The sequence below is a fragment of the Ovis aries genome, chromosome 7 (assembly GCF_016772045.2).
Source record: "Ovis aries strain OAR_USU_Benz2616 breed Rambouillet chromosome 7, ARS-UI_Ramb_v3.0, whole genome shotgun sequence".
In the NCBI taxonomy this organism is placed as follows: Eukaryota; Metazoa; Chordata; class Mammalia; order Artiodactyla; family Bovidae; genus Ovis; species Ovis aries.
Window position 1 is genome coordinate 25,070,458 of NC_056060.1, and position 24,579 is coordinate 25,095,036.

Here is a 24,579-nt window from a genome sequence, read left to right on the forward strand (position 1 = left end):
TGGGAAGAACTGCCATGGAATTACCTAAATTCCAAGTTCCATTGTTTTTTAGGTAGTAAAAGTCATAATAAAATCATTTGAGTGTATTTTATATTTAGTCATTGTAGAAAGGCAAGTAAATACCCTTGCTTTACCTAATTTAATAGCAACCAAGTAACATTTTCTTCTTTAAGGGTATAGAATATCAAATCTCTTAAAAAATAAATTTTATAGTTCAGTTCAGTCGCTCAGTCGTGTCCGACTCTTTGCGACCCCATGAATCGCAGCACGCCAGGTCTCCCTGTCCATCGCCAACTATAGTACCCCAAAGTTAAAATGGTATCTGAGAAAGAGGATGAAAAAATCTTTACTTAAAAGCTCAAAAACACCCCTTTCTATTTCATTGCTAATTACACAGATTTTATAGGTTGAAGGGTTTTTTCTTCCCTATGAAGTTTTAAAATTTGTTGAAAAGTGATGTGAAGAAATAATTTTTGTACATTCATGATTTCTGTCCTGAACCTTTGCTTCCTTTGTTAGATTCACAGAATCAATTTGAAGTATAAGTAAGCTATAATTAAAACTAAAGAAAAACTCTGGTGGACTATTACATGCTGCTGCTGCTGCTAAATCGCTTCAGTCGTGTCTGACTCGGTGCGACCCCATAGACAGCAGCCCACCAGGCTCCCCCATCCCTGGGATTCTCCAGGCAAGAACACTGGAATGGGTTGCCATTTCCTTCTCCAATGCATGAAAGTGAAAAGTGAAAGTGAAGTCGCCCAGTCGTGTCTGACTCTTAGCGACCCCATGGACTGCAGCCTATCAGGCTCCTCCATCCATGGGATTTTCCAGGCAAGAGTACTGGAGTGGGGTGCCATTGCCTTCTCCCTATTACATGCTACTTTTTAAAGATTGCATTCTACTTTATTTTTTTAAAAAAATTATTTATTTTAATTGGAGGCTAATTACTTTACAGTATTGTATTGGTTTTGCCATACATCAGCGTGAATCCGATGGGTGTACACATGTTCCCCGTCCTGAACCCCCCTTCCTCATCCCTCCCTGTACCATCTCTCTGGGTTATCCCAGTGCACCAGCCCCAAGCATCCTGTATCCTGCATTGAACCTGGACTGGCGATTCGCTTCTTATATGATATTATACATGTTTCAATGCCTTTCTCCCAAATCATCCCACCCTCTCCCTCTCCCACAGAGTCCAAAAGACTTGTATACATCTGTGTCTCTTTTGCTGTCTTGCATACAGGGTTATCGTTACCATCTTTCTAAATTCCATATATATGCATTAGTATACTGTATTGGTGTTTTTCTTTCTGGCTTACTTCACTCTGTATAATTGGCTCCAGTTTCATCTGCCTCATTAGAACTGATTCAAATGTATTCTTAATGGCTGAGTAATACTCCATTGTGAAGAGTTGACTCATTGGAAAAGACTCTGATGCTGGGAGGGATTGGGGGCAGGAGGAGAAGGGGACGACCCAGGATGAGATGGCTGGATGGCATCACTGACTCGATGGACATGAGTTTGAGTGAACTCCGGGAGTTGGTGATGGACAGGGAGGCCTGGCCTGCTGCGATTCATGGGGTCGCAAAGAGTCGGACACGACTGAGCGACTGAACTGAACTGAATACTCCGTTGTGTATATGTACCACAGGTTTCTTATCCATTAGTCTGCTGATGGGCATCTAGGTTGCTTCCATGTCCTGGCTATTATAAACAGTGCTGCTATGAACATTGGGGTACACGTGTCTCTCTCAATTCTGGTTTCCTCGGTGTGTATGCCCAGTGGGATTGCTGGGTTGCATTCTACTTTTAAAAAAATATAAGAGTTTAATACATTCACATGGTACAAATTCCAAAGGTACAAAAAATTCATAGAGTGAAAACTCTTGCCTTTCACTCCTATTCCTGAACTGCTCACTTTTCCTTTCTGGAAGCAGTTAGTCTTGTAGTGTCTTGTTTCTCATGCAGGGATAGTCTACTGCTGCTGCTGCTAAGTCACTTCAGTCATGGCCGACTTTGTGCGACCCCATAGACGGCAGCCCAACAGGCTCTGCCATCCCTGGGATTCTCCAGGCAAGAACACTGGAGTGGGTTGCTATTTCCTTCTCCAACAGAGATAGTCTTGGTGGAAGCAAATCCTTTTTTTTTTTTTAATTATGTTGTTTTTGAATAAGTAATACATTTACATGACAAACATTCAACAGTGTACACAATGAGAAGAAAGTTATTTTCCTAGACAGCTCTCAGTCCCCCTATTTCCCTCTTCAGACACAGTCAATTGTTTGTTAAATACCCTTTGGGATATAGTTTTCAATATATAAACATTATTAGTGTACTGATACATATGTGTGTGTGCTGTGTCCAACTCTTTGTGACCCCTTGGACTAGCCTACCAGGCTCTTCATACACGCATGTGCACACACACACACTACCCAGGGATCCAGCGTGCATGAACACACACACACACTCTACCCAGGGATCCAGTGTGCCCGCACATAGCACACACACACTGTTAGTGTATTAGTGGTGGCTTTCTTAATACCATTCCAAGTGTAGTCAATTTATTAGGATAGTGTTTTAAAAATTATAAAATTCCTCCCATATGTAGAAAATCACTGTAAAGTTTGGAAAACATTCAGGCAAGTTACCTTACCACTACTACACTTCCTTCAAAATTTTAAGGTTATAACACAGGCACCCACTTTCTTAGTGCTTTTCTCCTGGGGTATTATAATCTTGGTATAAACAAATAGGAATAGACAAAACAATAATACGCAGGTACTTAATCTGAGAATATTTTGTTTGCAGGACTTGGAAAAGACAAATTTATGAATTTGAAAGTGATTGCAGACCGTTTTCTCTGGGCTGTAGGCATTGCAGGCGGATTCTTTACAGTCTGAGCCACCAGGTAAATCCACTTAGCAGTTAAGTTTGGAGCGGCGCGCTTCCTAGAAAACCAGCTCTTTCACTCAGGTGCCATAAGCCTCCAGAGCTCTAGATGTCGCTGTGGCTCTATCTTGGGGACGGGTATGCGTCTCTGTGGTTTTAGGTCGGGGGCGGAGAAGCTGGGAAATGATGGCTGTTGAAGAGGAAGAAGTCAAGGAGGTCTTGCAGAAATTGCAGGTGGGGTCATAGATTAAAATACATATCTGCTTTTGTTACTTGGGAAGAAGTAGAGAGCCCAGTTTATACACTGCCTGCGAATTTCTTGACACATACCCGACGCTACTTGTGTCCCCGTGGTTACTATAACAACTCCCAAAGGTGCAGCCGCAACGGGCTAGAGGACCCCCTCGGGGCCAAGCGACAGGCGCAGCCAGTTTGTTGGGATCCCGTGGTGCTGACCCGACTGCAGTCAATTTCAGTCCTGTAGGGAAGAGGATTTATTGCTCCTAACTTTATTCCTGTACATTGTTGGGAGGTTGTATTCCTTCCCCCGCGCCCCCCCCTCCCGATTCACCCATAACAAATAGTATACACGTGAGTTTGGCACATCTGCAGGAGCTATTACCTATTGCTTGTAGTTTTGATAAGACCCCTTCTTCAGTACTTTCATGCTTTCAAATTGGCAACAATCACAGTAATGGCTTGCACCGCTTGCATTCTGGTTACTCTCCTTAGAATTTAACAGTTTTGATTTTTTTGTGTACTCCACAATTCCAGTTTGGGGTCTAATGCAGAAGGCTCCAGACTGCACTCAGTCCACAGTTGACTGTGGTAACTGGGACAGTCTTGTACTTGGTAGATAGGAGCTAACTAATTGCTTGACTCTTTTCTTTTAATAATCCAAGACTTTTCTTAAATATCAGAAACTGAGTTTTTTGTATTCTAAGGCAGCCTGAAATGTAAATGTTAGACTTATGACAGGTTTGTAACTTTCTTAAAGGCTTCTACAGCAAAATTGATGAGATTTCTTTGTTTCTTTAGTAGATTAGACTAATAACACTTTTTAGAGTGTGAGCTTTACCTCACATCCGGTTGACTTGGATGTAATTCTTTTCCCTAGTGTGACTGTCTGAAATCAGAGATTCTCAAATCTAGCACTGTATTTACAAACATTGTGTATGTATGTTTGTATATGTATAGAAAAAACCTGAAAAGGTAAACTAAGCCATGGTTATCTCTGGGGTTATTGGGATGATCATGAAGAATTTTTTACCCTGCTTATTTTACATGTACCTATTTGAATTTTAACAACATACATATATTGATTTTTGCCAGGACAAAAGTTACTAGAAATGTTCACTGTAGCAAAACAAACCAACAAAGCCAAACAATTTCTTGTATGTTTTCTATTACAAGTAGAAGCAAACAGTAAGACCTTCTCTGCTGCTAAGTTGCTTCAGTCGTGTCCGACTCTGGGCGACCCCATAGACAGCAGCCCACCAGGCTCCTCTGTCCATGGGATTTTCCAGGCAAGAACACTGGAGTGGGGTACCACTGCCTTCTCCAAGACCTTCTCTATAATTCTTAATATGTAGCTGTTGCTGACTGCATGATGAAAGGAAATGGGTTGTAATATTTGCTGAGAGTTGTCTTTTCCTGCTCTTATTTGTGGTAGATGCCCTAAGCAGCGAGGTAGAGGATACTGGGGTATCTTGGGGGTGGGTGGGGAAGGCGCAAGGATGGAATGGGAGAATGGAGTAGAGAGAGGAAAAGGATGGTGATGTTGCTATTCATGGGAATGGTGGTAAACTTTATTTCATTGTTATAGACATTTTAGGCTAGAAGGAATATATTAAGGATTTTTCTCAAAGTGTATTTTACAGGTCATTTCTATTAAAGTCATGCAGGGTGCTTGTTAAAATGCAGAATTTTGAGTTCTGCTAAAACCACTAACATCAGAATCTCTGTAGGCTGGGTCCTGGAAATAATACAATAAAACTTGAAAAAGCACTGTTATAGAAGGAGATAATCTAATTTCATCATTCTGGGTAGAATTTTAATTTCAAATACTGTGAAGAGAAGTAGGAGTGTGATTTAACAGTAGGGTGGAGGAGGAAGGAATTACTTTCGTTTGGGTAGTCAGGGAAAGCCTCTCTGAGAAATTGGTGTTTGAACTGAGACCTAAATAATGAAGAGGAATGAGCCATGCAAAGGTCTGGAAAAGGAACGTCCAGGCAGAGGGAACAGCATGTGTGTAGGCAGGATTGAGAGTGGATTTGAGGACCTGGATGAAAGCCAGTGTGGCTTGAATAGTGTAGGAGAGTGATAAGAAGTGAAGTTTGTGGCAGGATGAATGGTGGGAGGTCAGATCTCACAGTCTTCTAGGTCATAATAAGGAGTTGGATTTTATTCTGTCTGCAGTGGGAAACTATCTGAGTGTTTGTGACATGACCTACATTTCTGTAAGACCACTCCAGCTATATGAGGAGAATGGGAAAGAGTAGAAGCAGAGCGACCAGTTAAGAAGCTGTTGAAATAGTTCAGGCAAGTAACGATGCTGATTTAGTTGAGGGTCCTTATAGTGACATGGAGACTGGTGGATGGATTTGGGATGTGATGCAGAGGTAGTTGGTAAGACTTGGTGGGATTGGATTATACCTTTCTACTGCTGTTTTGTTTTAGGAAAGAATAGATAATGGAAAAGCTTTGACTGATGTCCCAGGAAGACTCAAACAGAGATATTTAAAGAGGAAGGAGAACATTTACTTGGAAAGAATGTAGGCGAGCCAAAGGATGACTTGATAAAAACTAAACAAACAAACAACACAAATATCTAAAGAAACAAAACTGCAAAAATACAAAATTTATCAAGCTTAAATTGGCCTGTTTGTCGTAGAGAATGGCTCTCACGTTTGTCATACTCACAAATGTCACATGTTTTCAGATATTGGCATAGGAAATATCAGGGATAAGGGATTTTTATTGTTAGGAAGTCCAGTTTTAAGGGTAAATTTCAAAATTTTATACTTAGGGACCAGTACTAGATAGGATGATCTTATTAACTTTATCTCAAGGTGCAAAGCATTTCCTCTCTCCTGACTAAGGTATGTGAAGTGCTTAATCATACTGGAAGCTCCCCTGGGTCTAAGAGGAGAGACTGTCATCATGGTACAGATTGACTTGGGACAGTGTGAGAGGGGGCTGAACAACTTTCCTTCCCTGTCTGCAACCTGCCTCTTGTGTCATTCCTAGGTGAGGTAGAGGATCAGCATTTCTAGGCCAAAAGTTGGTATGGCTAGCCAGTCTCAAAGTTTACTTGTCTGGTATCCTCTCCACTTAATGGAGACCGTTCTTATAATGGTCTCATTCTTATCTTCCTAGGAACTGGTGGATCAGCTGTATTCATTTCGCGAGTGCTATTTTGAGACACATAGTGTTGAGCATGCTGGGAGGAAGCAGCAAGATGTGCGGGAAGAGATGGAGAAGACCCTGCAGCAGATGGAGGAAGTAGTGGGTATGAGTCCCAAAAGAACACACAACCCGCTGTTCCTCATTGAAATGTGATGGAGCTTTGCTCTCTCTGTAGACTCTTTGGTATCCTGTTTGTGGCTGCTACAAGTTAGTACAACAGAATGTTTCTTCTAAGGGTGCCTGTGCAGGATGGCAGCCTTTCCGTTCCCTAAACTCCATTTCCAAATGCTGTGAAATGAAAAAGAGCATGCTCATTGCTTGATTACTGTTGCAGTAATCTTCTTAACTGACCTTTCTGTCTCTTAATTTCTTTTACTTTCAAATCTACTGAAATAATGACCGTGGCCATAATCTTTCTAAATAATTGCTTCATGAATTTAATCTCATCTCTTGTCTGCCTCTTTGCTCAAGTATTTTCAAAGATTCCTACTCTTGACTGGTTGAGGTCTAAACCAGCCCTTTGTTATTCAAGTCTTCATTGTCTGACTTTTTTCCCTCTACCCTTATGTCTGACTACCTACTTACAGAGGAGCCTTTTGTTTCATTCAGGTTGAACCATCCATCCTCCCATGAACATGCCACATGTATTTCTCCTTTCTGCTACTTTGTCTTTGTTTACATCATTTTTCTCCCTGGAGTGTCTTGTCTTTTCTCCCTTTCACTTTGTAAAGTCCATTTATTGGGTGTATGCGGTATGCTCTTTTTCATTGTGTTTTAATTTTCCATGGATAGACATTGTCCTCTCCACTAGATTGTAAGCCCCTCAAAGGTAGAGATAATGCTTTCTTTGTTACCTTGTTTTCTAACATAATAGGTTTTCAATAAATTGTTTGTTCATGAAGATTTTCCTTAATTATTTGATTGCTAGAACTTGCATAGCATGATTCCTTGAAAGTACCCTGGTCTCACCTGTAAAACTGTCTGGGTTTCCTTTATCTTTTCCCCTCCTCCTAGGTTCTGTCCAGGGCAATGCCCAGGTTCTGATGCTGACCGGGAAGGCACTGAATGTGACTCCTGACTATAGCCCCAAGGCTGAGGAGCTTCTGTCAAAGGCTGTGAAGCTGGAGCCCAAGCTGGTAGAAGCCTGGAACCAGCTGGGTGAGGTGTACTGGAAGAAAGGGGATATTGCAGCTGCCCACACCTGCTTCTCAGGAGCCCTCACCCATGTGAGCTGCCCACTGTGCCCCCAGAAAACACAGATGGGGAGGATGGGATTTCTCTGGTTTTGTGAGTTTCCCTAGGCCATGAATACCAGAGTAGAACTGCATGGGAACTAAGAGAACAGAATCAGAAGAGGGGAGAAAGGATAGCGGAGCAGAGGTGGATGAGGAAGAAGATGATGGGACCAGGTTCAGAGGTAGATGAGAAGTGAAAAGTAACCAAGTTGATCCTTGTAGATGGGAGTCTTAGATACAGATGGCAGTAAGAGTTAAGATGAAAAATTAGAAGCCTGAAATAAAATAGATCTGGAAAGGAGAAAGAGAACCATGAAGGTTAAGTATGTGGCTTCTCCATTTGTAGTGCAAGAACAAAGTCTCCCTTCAAAACCTGTCAATGGTGCTTCGCCAGCTGCGGACTGACTCCGGAGATGAACATTCTCGCCATGTCATGGACAGTGTCCGACAGGCTAAGTTGGCTGTGCAGATGGACATCCTTGATGGCCGCTCCTGGTGTGAGTGCTTTCAAAAGATCTCCAGCAGGTTTCTAGAGCAGTGGTTCTCAACCGTGGCTGCACACCAGGATCATCTGGAGCCCATCTGTTGAGTCTGACTCTTAAGTGTGAAGCCAGGGCATCTTTGCTTTGAAGGAGCCCAAAAGGTATTTTGATGAACCACTATTCTAGTACCTCTTGGACCTTTTCATTGAAGAGAGGAGGCTTATGTTTCCCTATAAGCAAAGTGGGGCTTTTGTGCAGTCTCCTGTTGTTTCCTTTGGGTTCATGTTTGCCTCTTTATCCCAGAGGAATTTTGGGTATACCCTGAGTATAGTGTCATTACTGGTTTGTTTCAGATGTGGGGCCTTTCATACAGACTTTTGAGGGTGACCAAAATAGTTGTACTTAGCACTTGGGCTCTGAGATGGTCCATCACTGTGTTTCTTAGTTTTTTCTCTGCCCTTCCAGCCCCACTTAGGAGGCACAGGATGGCTAGAGTTGGTTGGAGTTGGATATTTCCCTTCCTTAGGTCAGTTACCTTCTGATAATACCTTAGCAGGTTAGGCTCTGGTTAACTAGTTTCTCCTGGGGGTACTTGTTAAGAATGGAATGTTCAGGAGTTCCCTGGTGGCCTAGTGGTTAGGATCCCAGGCTTTTACTGCTGTAGCCCAGGTTCAGTCCCTCGTTGGGGAACTGAGAGCCCTCAAGCCACGTAGTGTGGCCAAAAAAACCCACGCAAACAACAACAAGAATGGCGTGCTTTGGCATATTTCAAAAAAGTTTCTTTGTCCCCTCCTTCTGCTAGAAGTACAAGGGTATTCTTCGATATTTGCTATGGGAATCTGGTTGAGCTCTTGGAGGTAAATCTTACAGTATTGTTGGGGGTCCCTTATGACTGGTACCCCTGGAGTTTTTAACTCCCAGGTTTGTCCACAGTGAGGCTCCAGAATTCATCAGTTTCAGTTTAGGTTTTCCTAGCCCAGCACTGTTGCTGTGGTAGCTCCTGAGTTTCTGCTAAGTGATAACTCCCTATATTCAGCTCTGTCTGTGTAATTTTGGAGCAGTGGTTTACCCCTATTGTCCCCTTTATTATGCATCCAAGAGGAGTTGTGGATTTTTCAGTCTGTTCAGCTTTTTACTTGTTAGGATAGAGTGGTGACTTTAAGCTCCTTACATGCAGAACCAGAAATCTGTGTTTTTCTTTCAGATATTCTGGGGAATGCCTACCTTTCTCTTTACTTCAATACTGGCCAGAACCCTAAGATCTCCCAGCAAGCCCTCAGTGCTTATGCCCAAGCAGTAAGTATTTATGGTCACCCAGGCTGGATATGTAGAGGCAGCAACAGAAGCAAAAATGTTGTTCAGTCTTCTTTGTAACGTTTTAGCAAGGAGCATGGGGAGTGTTTGCTGGCATCTGATGGGTGTGGTTTTATGAAGCAAGTCCTGCAGAGGTGAGGTATTTCTTCCTATAACTTGAGTATTAGCAGTTGCTTGCAGTGTGCGCTTCAGTGCGAGGTAGCTATTTGAGCTGTCTAGAGTTCTTATATAGGCTTGTGTAACCAAATCACAGAACCCATCCCAATATGTTCATCTTTTTGAATGGGGAAAAAAGTATATGTTAAAAATAATGTTTATTTATATATATATATATATACACACAGTTTTTAAAAAAATTAAAACTCTGCTACTTAAGTATAAATTAAGCAGTATCCCCAGATTAATCATTAAATAGTATGAATCTGGATTTCCCACAGGCTAAAATAGAAAATAGCATGTAGTCCATTCTACATTATATCCGAGGGATCAATTCACTGGAGCTTATGCTTTGCTTTAGGTTTTCGGGCTGTTTATATTAATATCCACTTGTAGGGGGGTTTCCTTCAGGCTTTGAGTCCATGGCTGCTCATTGTTAACAAAGTTTACTTTGGCCTCCTGAGTACTTTTTATTTAGACTTCGTATTCACCTTCTTTTGTTTTCTCTTGACATAGAGACTCACTTTTCAATTTATTTTGCTCTGAGTGGCAGAATAAGGAATATAGCTACCTTATATTCATGTTTGCAGTTTAGGGACTGTTCTTTTTTCTTTTCTTTTTTTACCATCCCACAGAAACTTTATTTTTCACAAAACTGAATTCTGAAACATAGATAACCATTTTTAATAAGCACAGTCAAATTTTTAATCACAGAATGTCTCCAAGAATTATTGCTTTAAAATATACAACCAATTTTTGTATTTCAAACATATCTTAACTCAAATAAGTTAGTTTCTTAAAAAGTACATTTCTCATACTATTTGTTTGGCTTTACCCTGGTATACTCTGGTGCAGCCATACCCCGAAGCTGTGGGGACAGATGTGTATACCAGGCTCTTTCTCTTGCCTCTGTGCTGATGACTGCAGCTCACCTGGTAGGACTCACACTCACGACAGAGGAACATGCAGTAATAAGATGGCTTTTTAAAAAATGACAGAGACGACTTCCTCACACACTGTGCTTCTCACTGTAGCCTTAACAGTGGCATTTAACTCAACCCAACCTGTGTAGTCAGCAGGTTTGGTTTTTATTCAATCAGGGAACTTTTTAGGGAGAAGTATTTTGTTTTACTCTGATTTCTTAATCTGGTAACTGCTTACATTTTAAGGTATAATATGATGTACTCGTTTAAAATTTTATGTTTGGCTTCTGCTAAATAATTGCTTTTAACTCTTAATTTCTTCATCAGACCTGCGTTTTTAAACATATTTCAGCCAGTCATTTAAATAATTTTAATTCATGTTGTTTGTGCTTTTGCAGTGTGCCAGGCAGTGAATAGAATTAAAAAATAAAGTGATCATAGCCACGAAGATAGCTGCAGATATGTTTGTCTATACTGTTGTATGGTTCCTGGCCAGCTATTTAAATTAGTGAATCAGAATTGGCTCTCTCTGTGTGTTTTAAGGGGGCTTAGATGTAGTAACATGATTCCGTTTGTGTCTGAAGCTGGACTCAGGGGCAGAGGAAATGTGTTAAATCAGCATCACTTGTTTTCTAGATTTTCTTCATTTATATTAGCATCTCATTAATTAAAATTTTTTATCAGATATTAGTCACATATTACTTCAATCTTTATACTATTACTTGGGTAGATTATAATCATATTTCAAAGTTCCATGTACATACAAAGCCCTTACATCCTTGAGGTTTCAGGGACTGTGTAATATGTTCCATACAAGCATTTACTGTATAATAGTGTGGGTACAGGAAACAATTTGACAAGCAAAAACTTAAATTTTTCCAAGGAGACGGACGAGGTTTAGGACATGTTGTATATGGCCATCCTTAAGACTGAGACAAGAGCCGCTGATGGTCTTCTTATTCCACTATAGGAGAAGGTTGACAGGACAGCTTCCAGCAATCCTGATCTTCATCTGAACAGGGCAACGGTAAAAACAAAAAGAAATTATCATTTATATTGGGGAGTGGTCACCTGAAAGTCAAATACATAAGCTATCTAGGTCTTAGCCTGTGGGGATAACAGTACTCACAGGGACAAAGTTAGGTACTAACTGCTAGAGGAAAGCTAAATTATTTCTGGGAAAAGCTTGCTTAGTTTGACTAAAGTATCCAAAGGGAAAGGAAAGGGGGCTGAGTTGGTGTGAGGGTGAATAGAGGATGGGGGCACAGTTTATAAGACTTTCCTAAAATCTTCATTATAAACATAAAAATGGAATCACCCAATATATGCAGCTTAACTGTTTTAGAGTTTGGAAGTTAGCTTCTTTGAAATGATTTCACCTTTGAGGTTGTGATCACCTTGGCCAGGAAAAAGGATATAAGGTATTACCAGCTCTTCATGCAGTTCATTTGTAGAACAGGAAAAAAACTGGGAATGTTTGTAGAGTAGGAAAACAATTGGGAATAGGAAAACAGTTTATTTCTCAAGATTCCTAGCCCACTGTGCTAGCCCACTTCTGCATAGGTTGTGTTAAACATACTTTAATTGGGAGGGTTTTTGTTACTTCTTGTGCAGTTACATAAATATGAGGAGAATTATGGTGAGGCTTTGGAGGGCTTCTCTCGGGCTGCAGCACTGGACCCTGCCTGGCCAGAGCCCCGGCAACGAGAGCAACAGCTCCTGGATTTCCTGACTAGATTAACCAGCCTCCTTGAGAGCAAGGTAAAGATGTCTGAAGACTGAATCCTGCTTTTTTATTCTGCTGTAGGTCAATAAAATAGTAGGTCTCGGTAGTAGTGACCCTACAGAAGTGGGTAGGTGGTGGGGAGGACTAGACTCTCAAGGAGAGTGATTGGTTTCCAGCTTCTTACCTGTTTCCTTTTTCTTTGCAGGGAAAGGTGAAGGCCAAAAAGTTACAGAGCATGCTGGGAAACTTGCGCCCAGCCCACCTGGGCCCTTGTGGTGATGGGCGCTATCAGTCAGCCTCGGGGCAGAAGGTGTCTCTGGAGCGCAAGCCCCTGAGTGCTCTGCACCCTGGTGTAAATAGTGGAGCTGTGGTCCTGGGAAAGGTGGTGTTCAGCCTCACCATGGAGGAGAAAGTCCCCTTGTGAGTTTCTCTTGCCTTTTCTCTTTTTCATCCTTTTAAACTAGTTGCTCTCATTTGCTGGCCTTTCTCTGAAACGTGAAGATAATTGTTAGTGGTCAGAGATCAGTGAGTTCTCTTTCCCTCCTGTGACTGTCCCAAGAGACACTGTATTGTCTAAGTCATGTCTGACAGTCTCTCTGTAGATTCTGTTACCACCCAGTTTTTCTCTGAGTTTGGTGTTCTGTCGACTCTTACATCTGAAGCTGAAATTTGACAGCTACGTTTTTTTTTAATAAGATAGGAAGTATTTTTATAAGATGGAAACCTTAAAATTCTCCTACCTCTTTGTGTTTTCATGATCATAGAAGTAAAAGGAGAAAGAATTCTAAATCCTGTTTGAACTTAGGTATGCCTAAGCAGTTCTGGGAGGTGAGCTTTGAGTTTGAATTTAAGGCCTGTTGGAGAGATTCTCTCAGATGTTATTCAACAAATATTCATTGAGCATCTGCTATATGTGTTGTAGGGAGTTAAAAAAAAATATAACACACCCAAGTGAACGGTTCTAATAGTTGAGCAGAGGAAATGAGTTAATAATATTCATTTAGAAAATTCTAACTTTTGAAAAATGAGGGTTCAGTCAGTGCCATCATTCCTTGGTCCTTTGCTCACTTCCCAATCCCTCATTGACTGGTTTCCTTTTTCTGTTGAAACTTTCTTGTTTCTGGGTCACCAGTGTTTGACCCAGTAGCTTCTGCTACATGGCTCCACAGCGTTCTGACTTCTCTCTCACTATTGCCTTTCAAATTCCTTCTGCTTCATTCAAACTAAAATATAGCTCCTACTATGTACCTGATTTTCCTCCATGGCTTTTTCGTGGTGTATGTATTTGAAGAATTGAAGAACAGGAAGACAGTTGAGAAAAGTTCAGTTACTAGAGCAGACCTCAGAGTTAAGAGGAATGAGGAAGTATAAACAAAGATAGGTTTAGGGGCTCCGGAACACATATTTTGCTACTCTTTGGTTTCTCTTTTTCTGCCTAATTTCTAAATGTTAAGTTCGAGGTAGACTCTGTTTTTGTTTCTTTTCTTTCTCTGCTGCTGCTGCTGCTAAGTCGCTTCAGTTGTGTCCAACTCTGTGTGACCCCATAGACAGCAGCCCACCAGGCGCCCCCGTCCCTGAGATTATCCAGGCAAGAACACTGGAGTTGGGTTGCCATTTCCTTCTCCAATTCATGAAAGTGAAAAGTGAAAGTGAAGTTGCTCAGTTGTGTCCAACTCTCAGCGACGCCATGGACTGCAGCCCACCAGGCTCCTCCGTCCATGGGATTTCCCAGGCAGGAGTACTGGGGTGGGGTGCCATTGCCTTCTCTGTTCCTTTCTCTACCAGGATGGCAAATAAGTGCCAACTTTGATCACTTGGCAGTGGCTGCATGACTTACTGGTTAGAAGGATTCTGAGGCTTTTTCACCAGGAGAGGATGCTGTGCTTGATTGCAGTGTTCGCTGTGAATTCGAGTGTGCCAAGTGAGCATGAGCACTGATTCCTCACCATCTCATTTGTAGGTCATCTCATTTGGTGATGTCATATAAACCCAAGGCTTTGGCTGCCTCCTGTATGCTCACAGGTCTAGCTCCAGCCCAAGCCTCAATTCCAAGTTTTGGATTCCTGTATTCAGCTGCCTCTGGGCTTTGATAAAATCTCTAACTCATTATGTTCAAAATTACTTATGTCATCTTTCTCTTGTCAGTTTCCTTCACCTCCCTGAATTCTTTGTCAATCAATGGTATCAGCTATAGTCAGTCACTTAAGACTTCTAGGTTCTAACTTCTCCATTCTCTTGCCTTGAAGCATTCACCAAGATCAATAGATATATCTTTCAGTCCCTACTTCTTTGTGTCTACTAATTTAATTCAGCCTCAGCACTTCTCCAGACAAGCCTCCTTATTCCCTGTTTTTCCTCCAGTGTTCCACAGTGTGAAGAAATATGCCCCAGATACAGATTTGACCATTGCTATTTCGTATTTAAAATGTCTTACTGGTATTGTGTAACTTTTAGGATGAAGTTTTAACTCCTTAGTTTAATACACAAAGCCCTTTATGATTTTTCCCCTGTCTACTGTCTTCTGTCATTTTTCCTCTTGTACATTTTATTCCAACCTTAGGATTATTTTGTAGGTTTTAGAACAGCTATTTTCATGCCTGTCTTTACACACAATTATTGTACCTGGATAATCTTTTTGCTGCTTCTTGATATAGATTACATTTTTTCCTCCAACATTGTATTATAAAATTTTTCAAACGTACAGCAAAATTGAAAGAATTTTACAGTGAAATTTGTGTACTTATATATTCTACTATTCATATTTTATTATACTTAGTTTATCACATCTGTCTATTCCCTTATTCATCTGTTGATCTCTTATTTTTGGTGCATTTCAAAGTAATTGCAGACATTAGTATGTATTCAGCATGTAATCATTAACTAGAGTTCAGTATTTGTTCATAGTTTTCTTCTTTTTTATGTAAAATTTACATACAATGAAATGTGAAAATCTTAGTGGACAAATGGATATTCTCATATAACCCAGATGCCTTTAGAGAACAGTACCACCACCTCAGGAAGTTTTCTCATGTTCCTTTCTTGTCAAGCCCTATTCCCTTCCCTGCAGAGGTTTTTTTAATTTCCACTGAGGATTAATTTTCCTGTTTTAACCCAAGTAGTTTTTCATTCCTTAAGATTCAGTTTGCGGGTCTTGTCTAAACGGCCGCCTTCCTGGCTTTCCATTGATTTAGACATTTCTCTGGGCCTCCACAGCCCAACCTTTGGCTTCACTGAATTCAGCACAAGGAAAGAGCTAGTCTGGAACCTTTTGCAGTTGTATTGTAAGTGATGGTTTAATTGTCTGACATCCACTAAACTAATAAAGTCAGTCATAGCTGGATTGATGTCTCACTGCACAGTGGCTGACACCTGATAGGTATTCAGTGAAAGTTTGTGGAATTAAGTAAATTGGCAGTGATGGTTAGAGAGTTTGATATTGTGATAGTTAAACTGGTAGAGCAGGAATACTGTTCTGCTGTAACATTTTGAGCTAATTCATTATTAATATTCATTGAAGGCTTCAGTGTGCATGTTTCCCAGGTTCTTGGGAAAGTGAGAGATTGATGAGTCTTAGGGATGTTTTTTAAAGATACATATCTAAGACAAATGAGCCCTCAGGTGTACATAGTGAATGATGGTACCTGCCATAGGATTTATAAGGAAGTAACTATGAAAGCATTTGTTTATTTTGCTGGTATTATTAAAATCACTGTTTCTGCTTTTCTTTGCTGCTCACTTTTTTTTCCCCCGTCCCTCTTAACCTGGCAGTACATTTGGCCTGGTAGATTCAGATGGACCTTGCTATGCAGTTATGGTGTATAATATGGTGCAGAGCTGGGGAGTGCTCATTGGGGACTCTGTAGCCATCCCTGAGCCTAACCTTCGTCTTCACCGAATTCAGCACAAGGGAAAGGTGAGTGATGGCTAGGATTCTTTCTCAGCTCATAGGCTCTCAAAGTGGGACCAAGTTTACCTCTTATAAAAATATATATGTTCAGTTCAGTTCAGTTGCTCAGTTATGTCCAACTCTTTGTGATCCCATGAATCGCAGCACGCCAGGCCTCCCTGTCCATCACCAACTCCTGGAGTATATATGTAAGGTAATGCATATATATGTGTGTATGTGTTGTATGATATCCTATATCTACACACATATATATAATTATTTTTTACTAAAAGCTAGATGATTATGATTATTATTTTGTTTTTTCTTTACTAAAAACTACTGGTAAACAAAGAGAATTTAAAAAATGGACTGAACAGAGCAAAGAAAAATACATGTGATATCACATGTGGAATCTAAGAAAACTGAACTTGTGAAAACAGTAGATGGTGGAATTAGGGAGGTTTTGTTTAAGGATACAAACTTGCAACCAGTAGATAAATAAGTCCTGGAGACCTAATGCACAGCATAGTGATTTTAGACAACAATATGGCATTATAAACTTCAAAGTTACCAAGAGACTAGATCTTAACTGTTCCCACCATAAAAAAGAAATGGTAATTATGTGATGTAATAGAAGTGTTAGCTAATACAGTGGTGGCAATCACATTGCAATATATCAATATATCATATAAACACATTGTATTGTATACCTTCAACTTACATAATGTTATATGCCAATTATTTCAATAAAAATAAAATTCTAAAAATAGACTGAAATATTCTCATTCACATGTTATTGCTGTTAACAGTTTGAAATGTAAACCTGTAGTCTCTTCTTTTCAGAAAAATATATACACATTTGTATGTATATTTTAAATTATGAGTGGAATATTATATGCAGATGTTTGTGAACATTTCCTTTGGCTTTCCATATTCTACAACTTTGTTTTGAGTTAAGACCGAGGAGCTGATGATGATGAGGATAGTAAAAATTTATTGAACACTTAACTGACTCTAGACGCTGTATTTAGAGTTTTACTGCCGGCACTGGCTCATTTAATCCTCATAAAACTCTAAAGAGCAGGTGTTTAACCACTTTTTCAAACCATTTAGATCTAGGGTCAGCAAATTATGGCTGACTGACCAAATCTGGCTCGTTGCCTGTTTCTATATGACTTGTGAGCCCAAAATGGTTTCTATATGTTTAAATAAAAACAGTGGAAAGACTAATAATTTATGGTATGTGAAAATTACAGGAAATTAAAATTTCAGTGTTTGTAATTAAATTCTTTTGAAACAAAGTATGCTCATTTGTTTACTGTTATCTGTGGCTACTTTGGGGGTTTCCCAAGTGGCTCAGTGGTAAAGAACTTTCCTGCCAATGCAGGAGGTGGAGGAGTTTCAGTTTGATCCCTGAGTTTGGAAGATTCCCTTGAGGAGGGCATGGCAACCCACTCCAGTATTCTTGCTAGGGAAATCCCTTGGACAGAGGAGCCTGGCTCCAGTCCGAGGGGTCACAGAGTCAGACACGACTGAGCATGCATGTGGCTGCTTTTACACTATAGTGTCAGTGTTGAACGGTTTGGGACAGAGACCATATGACCCACAAAGCCTAAAATATTTACTGTTTGACTTTTTACAAAAAAATTGCTGATCCCAGATCTAGATTATTTACAATTTTTCTTTATTCTGAAAGTTCCATAGTAAATATTTTTATCTGCCCATATCCATGATTATTACTTAAGTTTAATTAATTGACTAAAGAAATAAAGTGAGTTTCTAAGGTAAAATCTTAGTTTCTAAGCTTATGCAGTCTATGGCTTTTGATATATACTGCCAAACTAGTTTTTGGAAGGTTCTACCAGTTAACCAACAGTGAATGTAGTTGTATTTCTTTGCAATTCTGTGTAGAAATCTTTGAACTATTTGCTGATTTTTCATGAAAAGGATAGCATCAGTATTCTTTGGCTTTGGTTTCTTGATTATTGGTGAGGTTGAAAATTATGTTTATTGACTATAATCCTTTATAATTGTTTTTTTTGGGGTCACTTACTCATGTTCCTGTCAGGATGTTTCAAAAAATTGCTTTATGAGAATCTCTACTTTGACTTAAAAAGAACCTCCTTTACACTCCAAGTGGAACAGTATATTTTGGATAAAGATCTTTTAGCAACATGTTTTACAACTTAAAGTACATTTGAACTGATAAAGTGAGCTGGTATTTTCTGTTATTAGGAGAATGTTTAAAACCTACCTTCTGTTAATTCCTCCCTATATAAAAGGAGAAAGTGAAAGTGAAGTCGCTCAGTTGTGTCCGACTCTTTGCCACCCCATGGACTGCACCCTACCAGGCTCCTCTGTCCATGGGATTTTCTAGGCAATAGTACTGGAGTGGATTGCCATTTCCTTCTCCAGGGGATCTTCCCAAACCAGGGATTGAACCCTGGTCTCCGGCATTGTAGACAGACACTTTACCGTCTGAGCCACCGGGGAAATCAATCTATATTTGGCAGATTAATTTATAGCCTAACAAACACTTGATCTAAGAGTTCCTCAGACTTTCCATTGGCTCTGGATTGCCCACTGTGTGTATTTAGTTATAATTGTTGATAAACACTGTGGGAAGGGCAGATTTTGTAGAGCCAGTGGGACTCTTTTTGTTGGGCATTGCCAGGATCCTGTCCTTTTTGAATTAGAGAATTGTCCCTTTTTTTAAAAAAATTTTTATTGGCGTACAGTTGATTTACAATGTTATGTTAGTTTTGGGTGTACAGCAAAGTGTTGTCAGTTATATATGTACATATATCCAGTTGTCCCTTTCTTGTAATAACAGTACTGGCAATCTACCTGCCCCAGATATTCCTTTTGAAGATTGAAAACTTTGGGAAAATTGCATTCCTTATGTAAGCTCAGGTTTGTTTAATGTGAGATGGAGGTAAGGGGTGTATCTACTGAAGAAGGTAGAAAGGAGGGGAAGAAAGTCAATATGGTATATCCCTGTGCAGGAGTTTCTTCCATCCTAGGACCTGTAATTAGTCTCTGTATATCTGTCTTTTCCAGGACTATTCCTTTTCCAGTGTTCGTGTGGAGACGCCCCTCCTGCTGGTGGTGAACGGGAAGCCTCAGGGCTCCAGCAGCCAGGCTGCTGCCACGGTGGCATCGAGGCCACAGTGTGAATGACCCTCCTTGGATGGCATGCTGAAGAGAGAGTGGAGGCAAGGAGATAAGCTCAAGGGCACTTGGCAGCGCCATCAGCCACTTCTAGTAATGCAACTGGAATTGGGAGGATGTTTTAGATTACAGCTTTCCTTCCTCTGCCCTGTAAGACGCTTGTGTCTTGTATTATGTTTCAGCTCTCTCTGGGGCCACACATGTTTGTGGTCTATCTCTTCTGCCTCTTTGCTTGCTCTTCTATGTTTTGGCAAAGAGTGTGGAATTGGTAGAAGGGTTGGGACCTTGCCATGGGATAGAGTCCCCAAGGTTCCCCTTTATGCCTCCTTCCTGAGCCTCATGTGTATATATCATTTCAGTATTTATTGGTAAGGGAGGGGGCTTAATTTTTTAATGACTTAGTTTTTAAGCAATTTTTATTTTATTTTTATTTTAAAATTTAGATTCTTCCCCTTCTTTGGGGCTGGAACAGAATTAAATTTGTTTGGAAGAAAAATACTGTGTAGTTTGGCTTGTTTGATTCTCTCCAGGCTTGAATTCTTGGTTTTAGGATCACGTCAATCCATTGGCGCAGTACCCGTCCCCCACTTTTTTCTTTATTCAAAATAGTTTATTTTTCTTTCAGTTAAAAGAAATCTGGCAATAAGCAGCTCGGGGCAGGAATGACAGTTCCATGAAGTCATTGTGAACCAACTTTCTTCCATTTCCCTATTATGTCATCCTCGGGAGGGGTCCTTATGTCCAACAGGACAGCAGTACTATTCTAACAGTGTTATTAGGCTGAAAGACAAGACAGAGTTAGATATTCAGTTCCTTTAGGTTCTAGTGATATGTTTTACAATAGTTTTATTTAATATCCTTGTGGGAAAATAGGGAAATATGTGGGAGGATTATTAACCAGCTGAATGGTTACATCCAGAGAGCCCATTAATGGATACAGATTAATTTGGAAGACTTCTAGTGCTGTGCCTCTGGTCTTTGTCCTTGCTTCCTGAATATTGTCGATGACTCATTCAGTTTATGAAGAATGTAAAATATGGAGAAGTCCTTAGAGAATGGATGATAGAATAAATGTCACTCTAAAGAAGTTATAAGGGCTGAATCTAAAATAAAAATTTGAAGTCCATTCATTTGGTCCCAAAAGGGCAGTTTTCTAAGGTGTATCTTTGACATCATATATGAAAAATTACTCAGAATTTTAGTAGATAAGATAAAGTCAGTAGGAGTAACTAGTATGATATAGTTGCAAAACACTTTTATTTAGACGATGCTATACTGTACTTTCTCTGCAAGCCAGAGAGAGTTTTTAATATATTGTCTGGCAGACCACATGTGAAATCTTGTATCCAGTTCTGATTGTTGATTGTGAGGTGTATAGTCATGAAACAGTGATCAGGAACTTGAGGGAATGTAAAATATCTGGAGAAATGGTTGAACGATTGGGAAGGAGGAGGGTGGTAAGATGTGTATGTTAAAGTCAGTAGAGGAGATCCAATTGTTGTTTAGTTGCTAGGTTGTGTCTGACTCTTCTGCGATCCCATGGACTATAGCCACTCTGCTCCTCTGTCTATGGTATCTGCCAGGCAAGAATACTGGAGTGGGTTGCCATTTCCTTCTCCAGGGGATCTTCCCGACCCAAGGATTGAACCCGTGTCTCCTGCGTCTCCTGCATTGCAGGTGTATTCTTTACCTGCCGAGCCATCTGGGAAGAGAGGAGATCCAGTAACTACCCCTTTTATTCAAGTCCTGAGACAAGGTTGGGCCAGACAATAGAAAGATGGGCAGTAGGTGATAGCAGTGGAACTTAAAAGATTTAATGACAAAATATATGTACAGTTGAGTATACAAAATATACATGTACAGTTTAAAGAGTAATTAGAAATGTCCACTCATGATCTCATCTTGTTTTTACAGATAAATATCTCATTGTTTGATTATGCCACAATACATTCATTCTGTTGTTAAAGGATATTGGATTTCTTTTTTTTTTTTTGCTATTAAGGCAGTACATTATTAGTATTCTTTATGTGTCCTGATGAGTAAGTACAAGACTTTCTTTTATAACGGTGGTTCTCAAAGAGTTCTGATGCATACCAATATGTGAGAACCATTGTTTCAGAGTACTGGCACAAGGGTAGAATTGCTGGGTCATGGAGTTACATATACTCAGCTTTTTTGAGAGATATCAAATGTTTTCAGAGTGGTTATATACCAGTTTATATCTCTGCTATCAGTGGATGAGTCTTCCTAATGAGTCTTCTGTATCCCCATTTCTGTTTGGCTCCCTCATTATGTTTTAGGGTTCACAAATATAGGAAATTTGAATATTTCCCTGTGGCCTTAATGTGCATTTCTCTCACTATTAATGGCTTTGAGCATCCTTTCATATACTTTTTCAAGGTAAAATGCCTATTTGTGTCTTTGCCCACTTGTGCATTGGATTTCAAATTGATTTGTAGGATTTACTTATCTCCTGTACTGACCTTTTGTCATTTAATATGCTGCAAACATCTAAGAGTTTTTAGCTTTTTTTTTTTTTAAGTCTATGTTGGATCTTTTGTTGAACAGAATTTTTAATTTCAGCATTATTGAATTCCTCAATATTTTCTTTTATGATTAGCGCTATTTGTGTTTTAATAAGTGCTTCCCTATCCTGAAGTCATCAAAACATTTCCTCTCTATTGTTTTTATGAAATTTTAACATTTTGTCCCTTTCTTTTATTATGACCTTTCCTTATGTTGTGATGTAAGTATATAATTTTTTTCCCAATGAGTAATTGATTGGTCCAGCACCTTTTATTAAAGATCAATCCTTTACCCACTGATCTTTAAAGCCCAGTCTGTCTTAAAGTTTCATATATAGCATGTAGGTCTGTTTCTGAGCTTTCTCTTTCTATCTTTTCTGATCTGTTTCTTTATTTCTATACCAGTACCATATTGTGTTAAAGTTTTATGAAAAGTCAGTATCCAATCAGAGTAACAGCCATGTTATCCTTAACGAATGAGCCTATTTATATTTTAGGATCTAAATTTTCATGAAAAATTCCTCTGGGATTTTGCTTGGGATTGCATTGAATTTATAGATCAATTTAGGAAGAATAGACATGTTTGAACACTGAATCTTCTTTTCCATGATTTTGTTCATTTATTTAAGTCTTCTTCAGTGTCTTTCAATATAATTATATACTTTCTCTGGGAAAGCCCTGTATATCTTTTATTAGAATTTTTTTCCTAGATACTTCATAGTTTTTTATGCTATTATAAATGGTATAATTTGTAAAATGACATTTTCTAACTGTACTTGAGAAGAGATGTACAATTGACTATTATATATATATTATATATACATATGTTTGTGGTTCTCATATACATATGAGAACTCTCTCATTCTAATAATTTGTTGATTCCTTTGGTTTTCCTATAAATAACACCTGTTTTGTGTCTTCCTTTTCAGTCCCTTTACCTTTTATTTTGTTCCGTTTTCTGCAGTAGTTAGGATCTCTGTGTTGAATACAAGTGATGATTGCAAGCAGTCTTATACTTAACGGGAATATTTTCAAAATTTCAATATTAAATGTTTGTTATATGGTTTTTACATATACTTAATCTTAGATTTCGAGCCTATCATGAAAAGGTATCATTTTGAGTTTTTATCATGAAAAGGTATTATATTTTTATTACTGTTTGGTTGCTAAGTTGTGTCTGACTGCAACCCCATGGACTGCAGCATGCCAGATTATATTTTATCTAATACTTTTTCTGCATTTATTGAGATAGCAAATGATTTTTTTTCTTTTAATCCCTTAGTGTGGTGAATTAGCATTCTCTGCTTTTGATTAATGAACCAAACTTGCCTTCTTGGTACAAACCTTAGTTGGTAAGGATATGTTGTTTTTTTTTTTTTAACATTGCTGGATTCACATGGGTAATATTTAGGGTCACAAGTGTTATTAGTTTATAAGTACACTAGTTCTTAATCTGTTCTAGTCTCGTTTTGGTATGAAATTTACTCTAGCCTCATGTAATGAGTAAAGAATATTTCTCCTGTATGTGAAAAGTTTATATAAAATCAGTTTATCTTTTTCTTTGTAGAGCTTGCCTGTAAAGACATCAGCACCTGGCATTTTCTTCATGGAAAGATTAGCTTCTGATTTAAATTCTTTAATGTTTGAATTATTCAAACTTTCTCTTGATTTAGTCTTGATATATTTTTTAGTAGTTTATTTTATTTAAGTTTCCAAATCTACTCTCCCAAATATTTGTAATATGTTCCTTATTTGTTTATTCTCCGTGGTATCTGTCATTTTATTTCCTCTTCCTCTACTGGTATTGTTTATTTTTAACTTATTTCTCCTTCAGCCTTTTGTCTCTTACAGGTCTTCAAAGAATTTGATTTTGTTTATTGTCATTTTTTGTATATTTTTTCTGTTTCATTAGTTTTTATTTTTATCGTCATAATATCCTTTTTTCTCCCAAGAGTGCCTATTCATGAGCTGGGATATAGTTTTTATATTCAGTAGGCAACATGGCATTTCATTGTTTTAAATTTGCATTCCTTTATTTGTGATGTTGAACATCTTATAATAAAATACTGTTAGCTACTTATAAATTTGATATAAAATGTAAAAGAGAGCATCCAAGACTGAAGAAAATGTATTAAAAAATTTTAGATATGTTTAGGAAATGATATAGCACTTTGTGCAAACTATAATTATATGGCACATATTTTATTGTATTATGATTTCTTGATTATATGAGTTGAACTTTTAAAAGGAAAGCCACTAACTTACACTTACCTTTAAGTTCTAGACATAACTATATACAATTCTGAGTGTTAGACATTACCTGACTCATTAACAAATGGCTGGCTGACTGGATGGTGGGTTAGGCAAATAAGATTAATATAAAGGGTGTTAACACCTTGTATCAGAATAATAATGATTTAATGGTGGGTTAGGCAAATAAGATTAATATAGAGGGTGATAATGCCTTGTATGCAGAATAACAATGATTTTGAAACTATTCTTTTGGCTTGAAGAGCCTTTGAAACAGGGCTCCTGCTCTGGTAATTGTCTTCTTGTAGTTCCCATAGGTCTCTAGCCATTCAGAGAGACAGTGGAAATTGTGCTATTCTTTATCAGAAAATGAGGGGTATGGAGGTCAGAATTAGGAAATAGGAGGATGGAATGTATCAGTTATGGTTCAGTCAGGGGAGCAGAACCTTTATGAGTTATGGGACAAGGGGTTTATTATGTAAATTAGACCTTATGCAAAGTCTTATGTAACAATATTTTACGTACGTTTTATGTAGTAATAAACCCTGAATACTCACTGGAAGGGCTGATGCTGAAACTGAAGCGCCAGTATTTTGGTCACCTGATGTGAAAA

General features: G+C 38.9%; 1 protein-coding gene across 2 annotated transcripts; it reads left to right on the top strand.

The window, feature by feature from the left end:
* The first annotated feature begins 3,059 nt into the window (after positions 1-3,059).
* TTC5 (tetratricopeptide repeat domain 5) lies at positions 3,060-23,800 on the top strand. Of its 2 annotated transcripts, XM_004010393.5 has the most exons (10): positions 3,060-3,124; positions 6,269-6,401; positions 7,313-7,524; positions 7,880-8,030; positions 9,220-9,311; positions 11,379-11,435; positions 12,023-12,169; positions 12,340-12,554; positions 15,903-16,047; positions 19,081-23,800. In XM_004010393.5, the coding sequence occupies exons 1-10, from the start codon at positions 3,074-3,076 to the stop codon at positions 19,198-19,200; spliced, it is 1,323 nt and encodes a 440-aa protein (XP_004010442.1). In that variant the 5' UTR covers positions 3,060-3,073; the 3' UTR covers positions 19,201-23,800. The 2 variants fall into 2 exon arrangements, with proteins under 2 accessions (XP_004010442.1, XP_012036484.1); XM_012181094.4 differs by lacking the exon at positions 11,379-11,435.
* Positions 23,801-24,579: the final 779 nt, after the last annotated feature.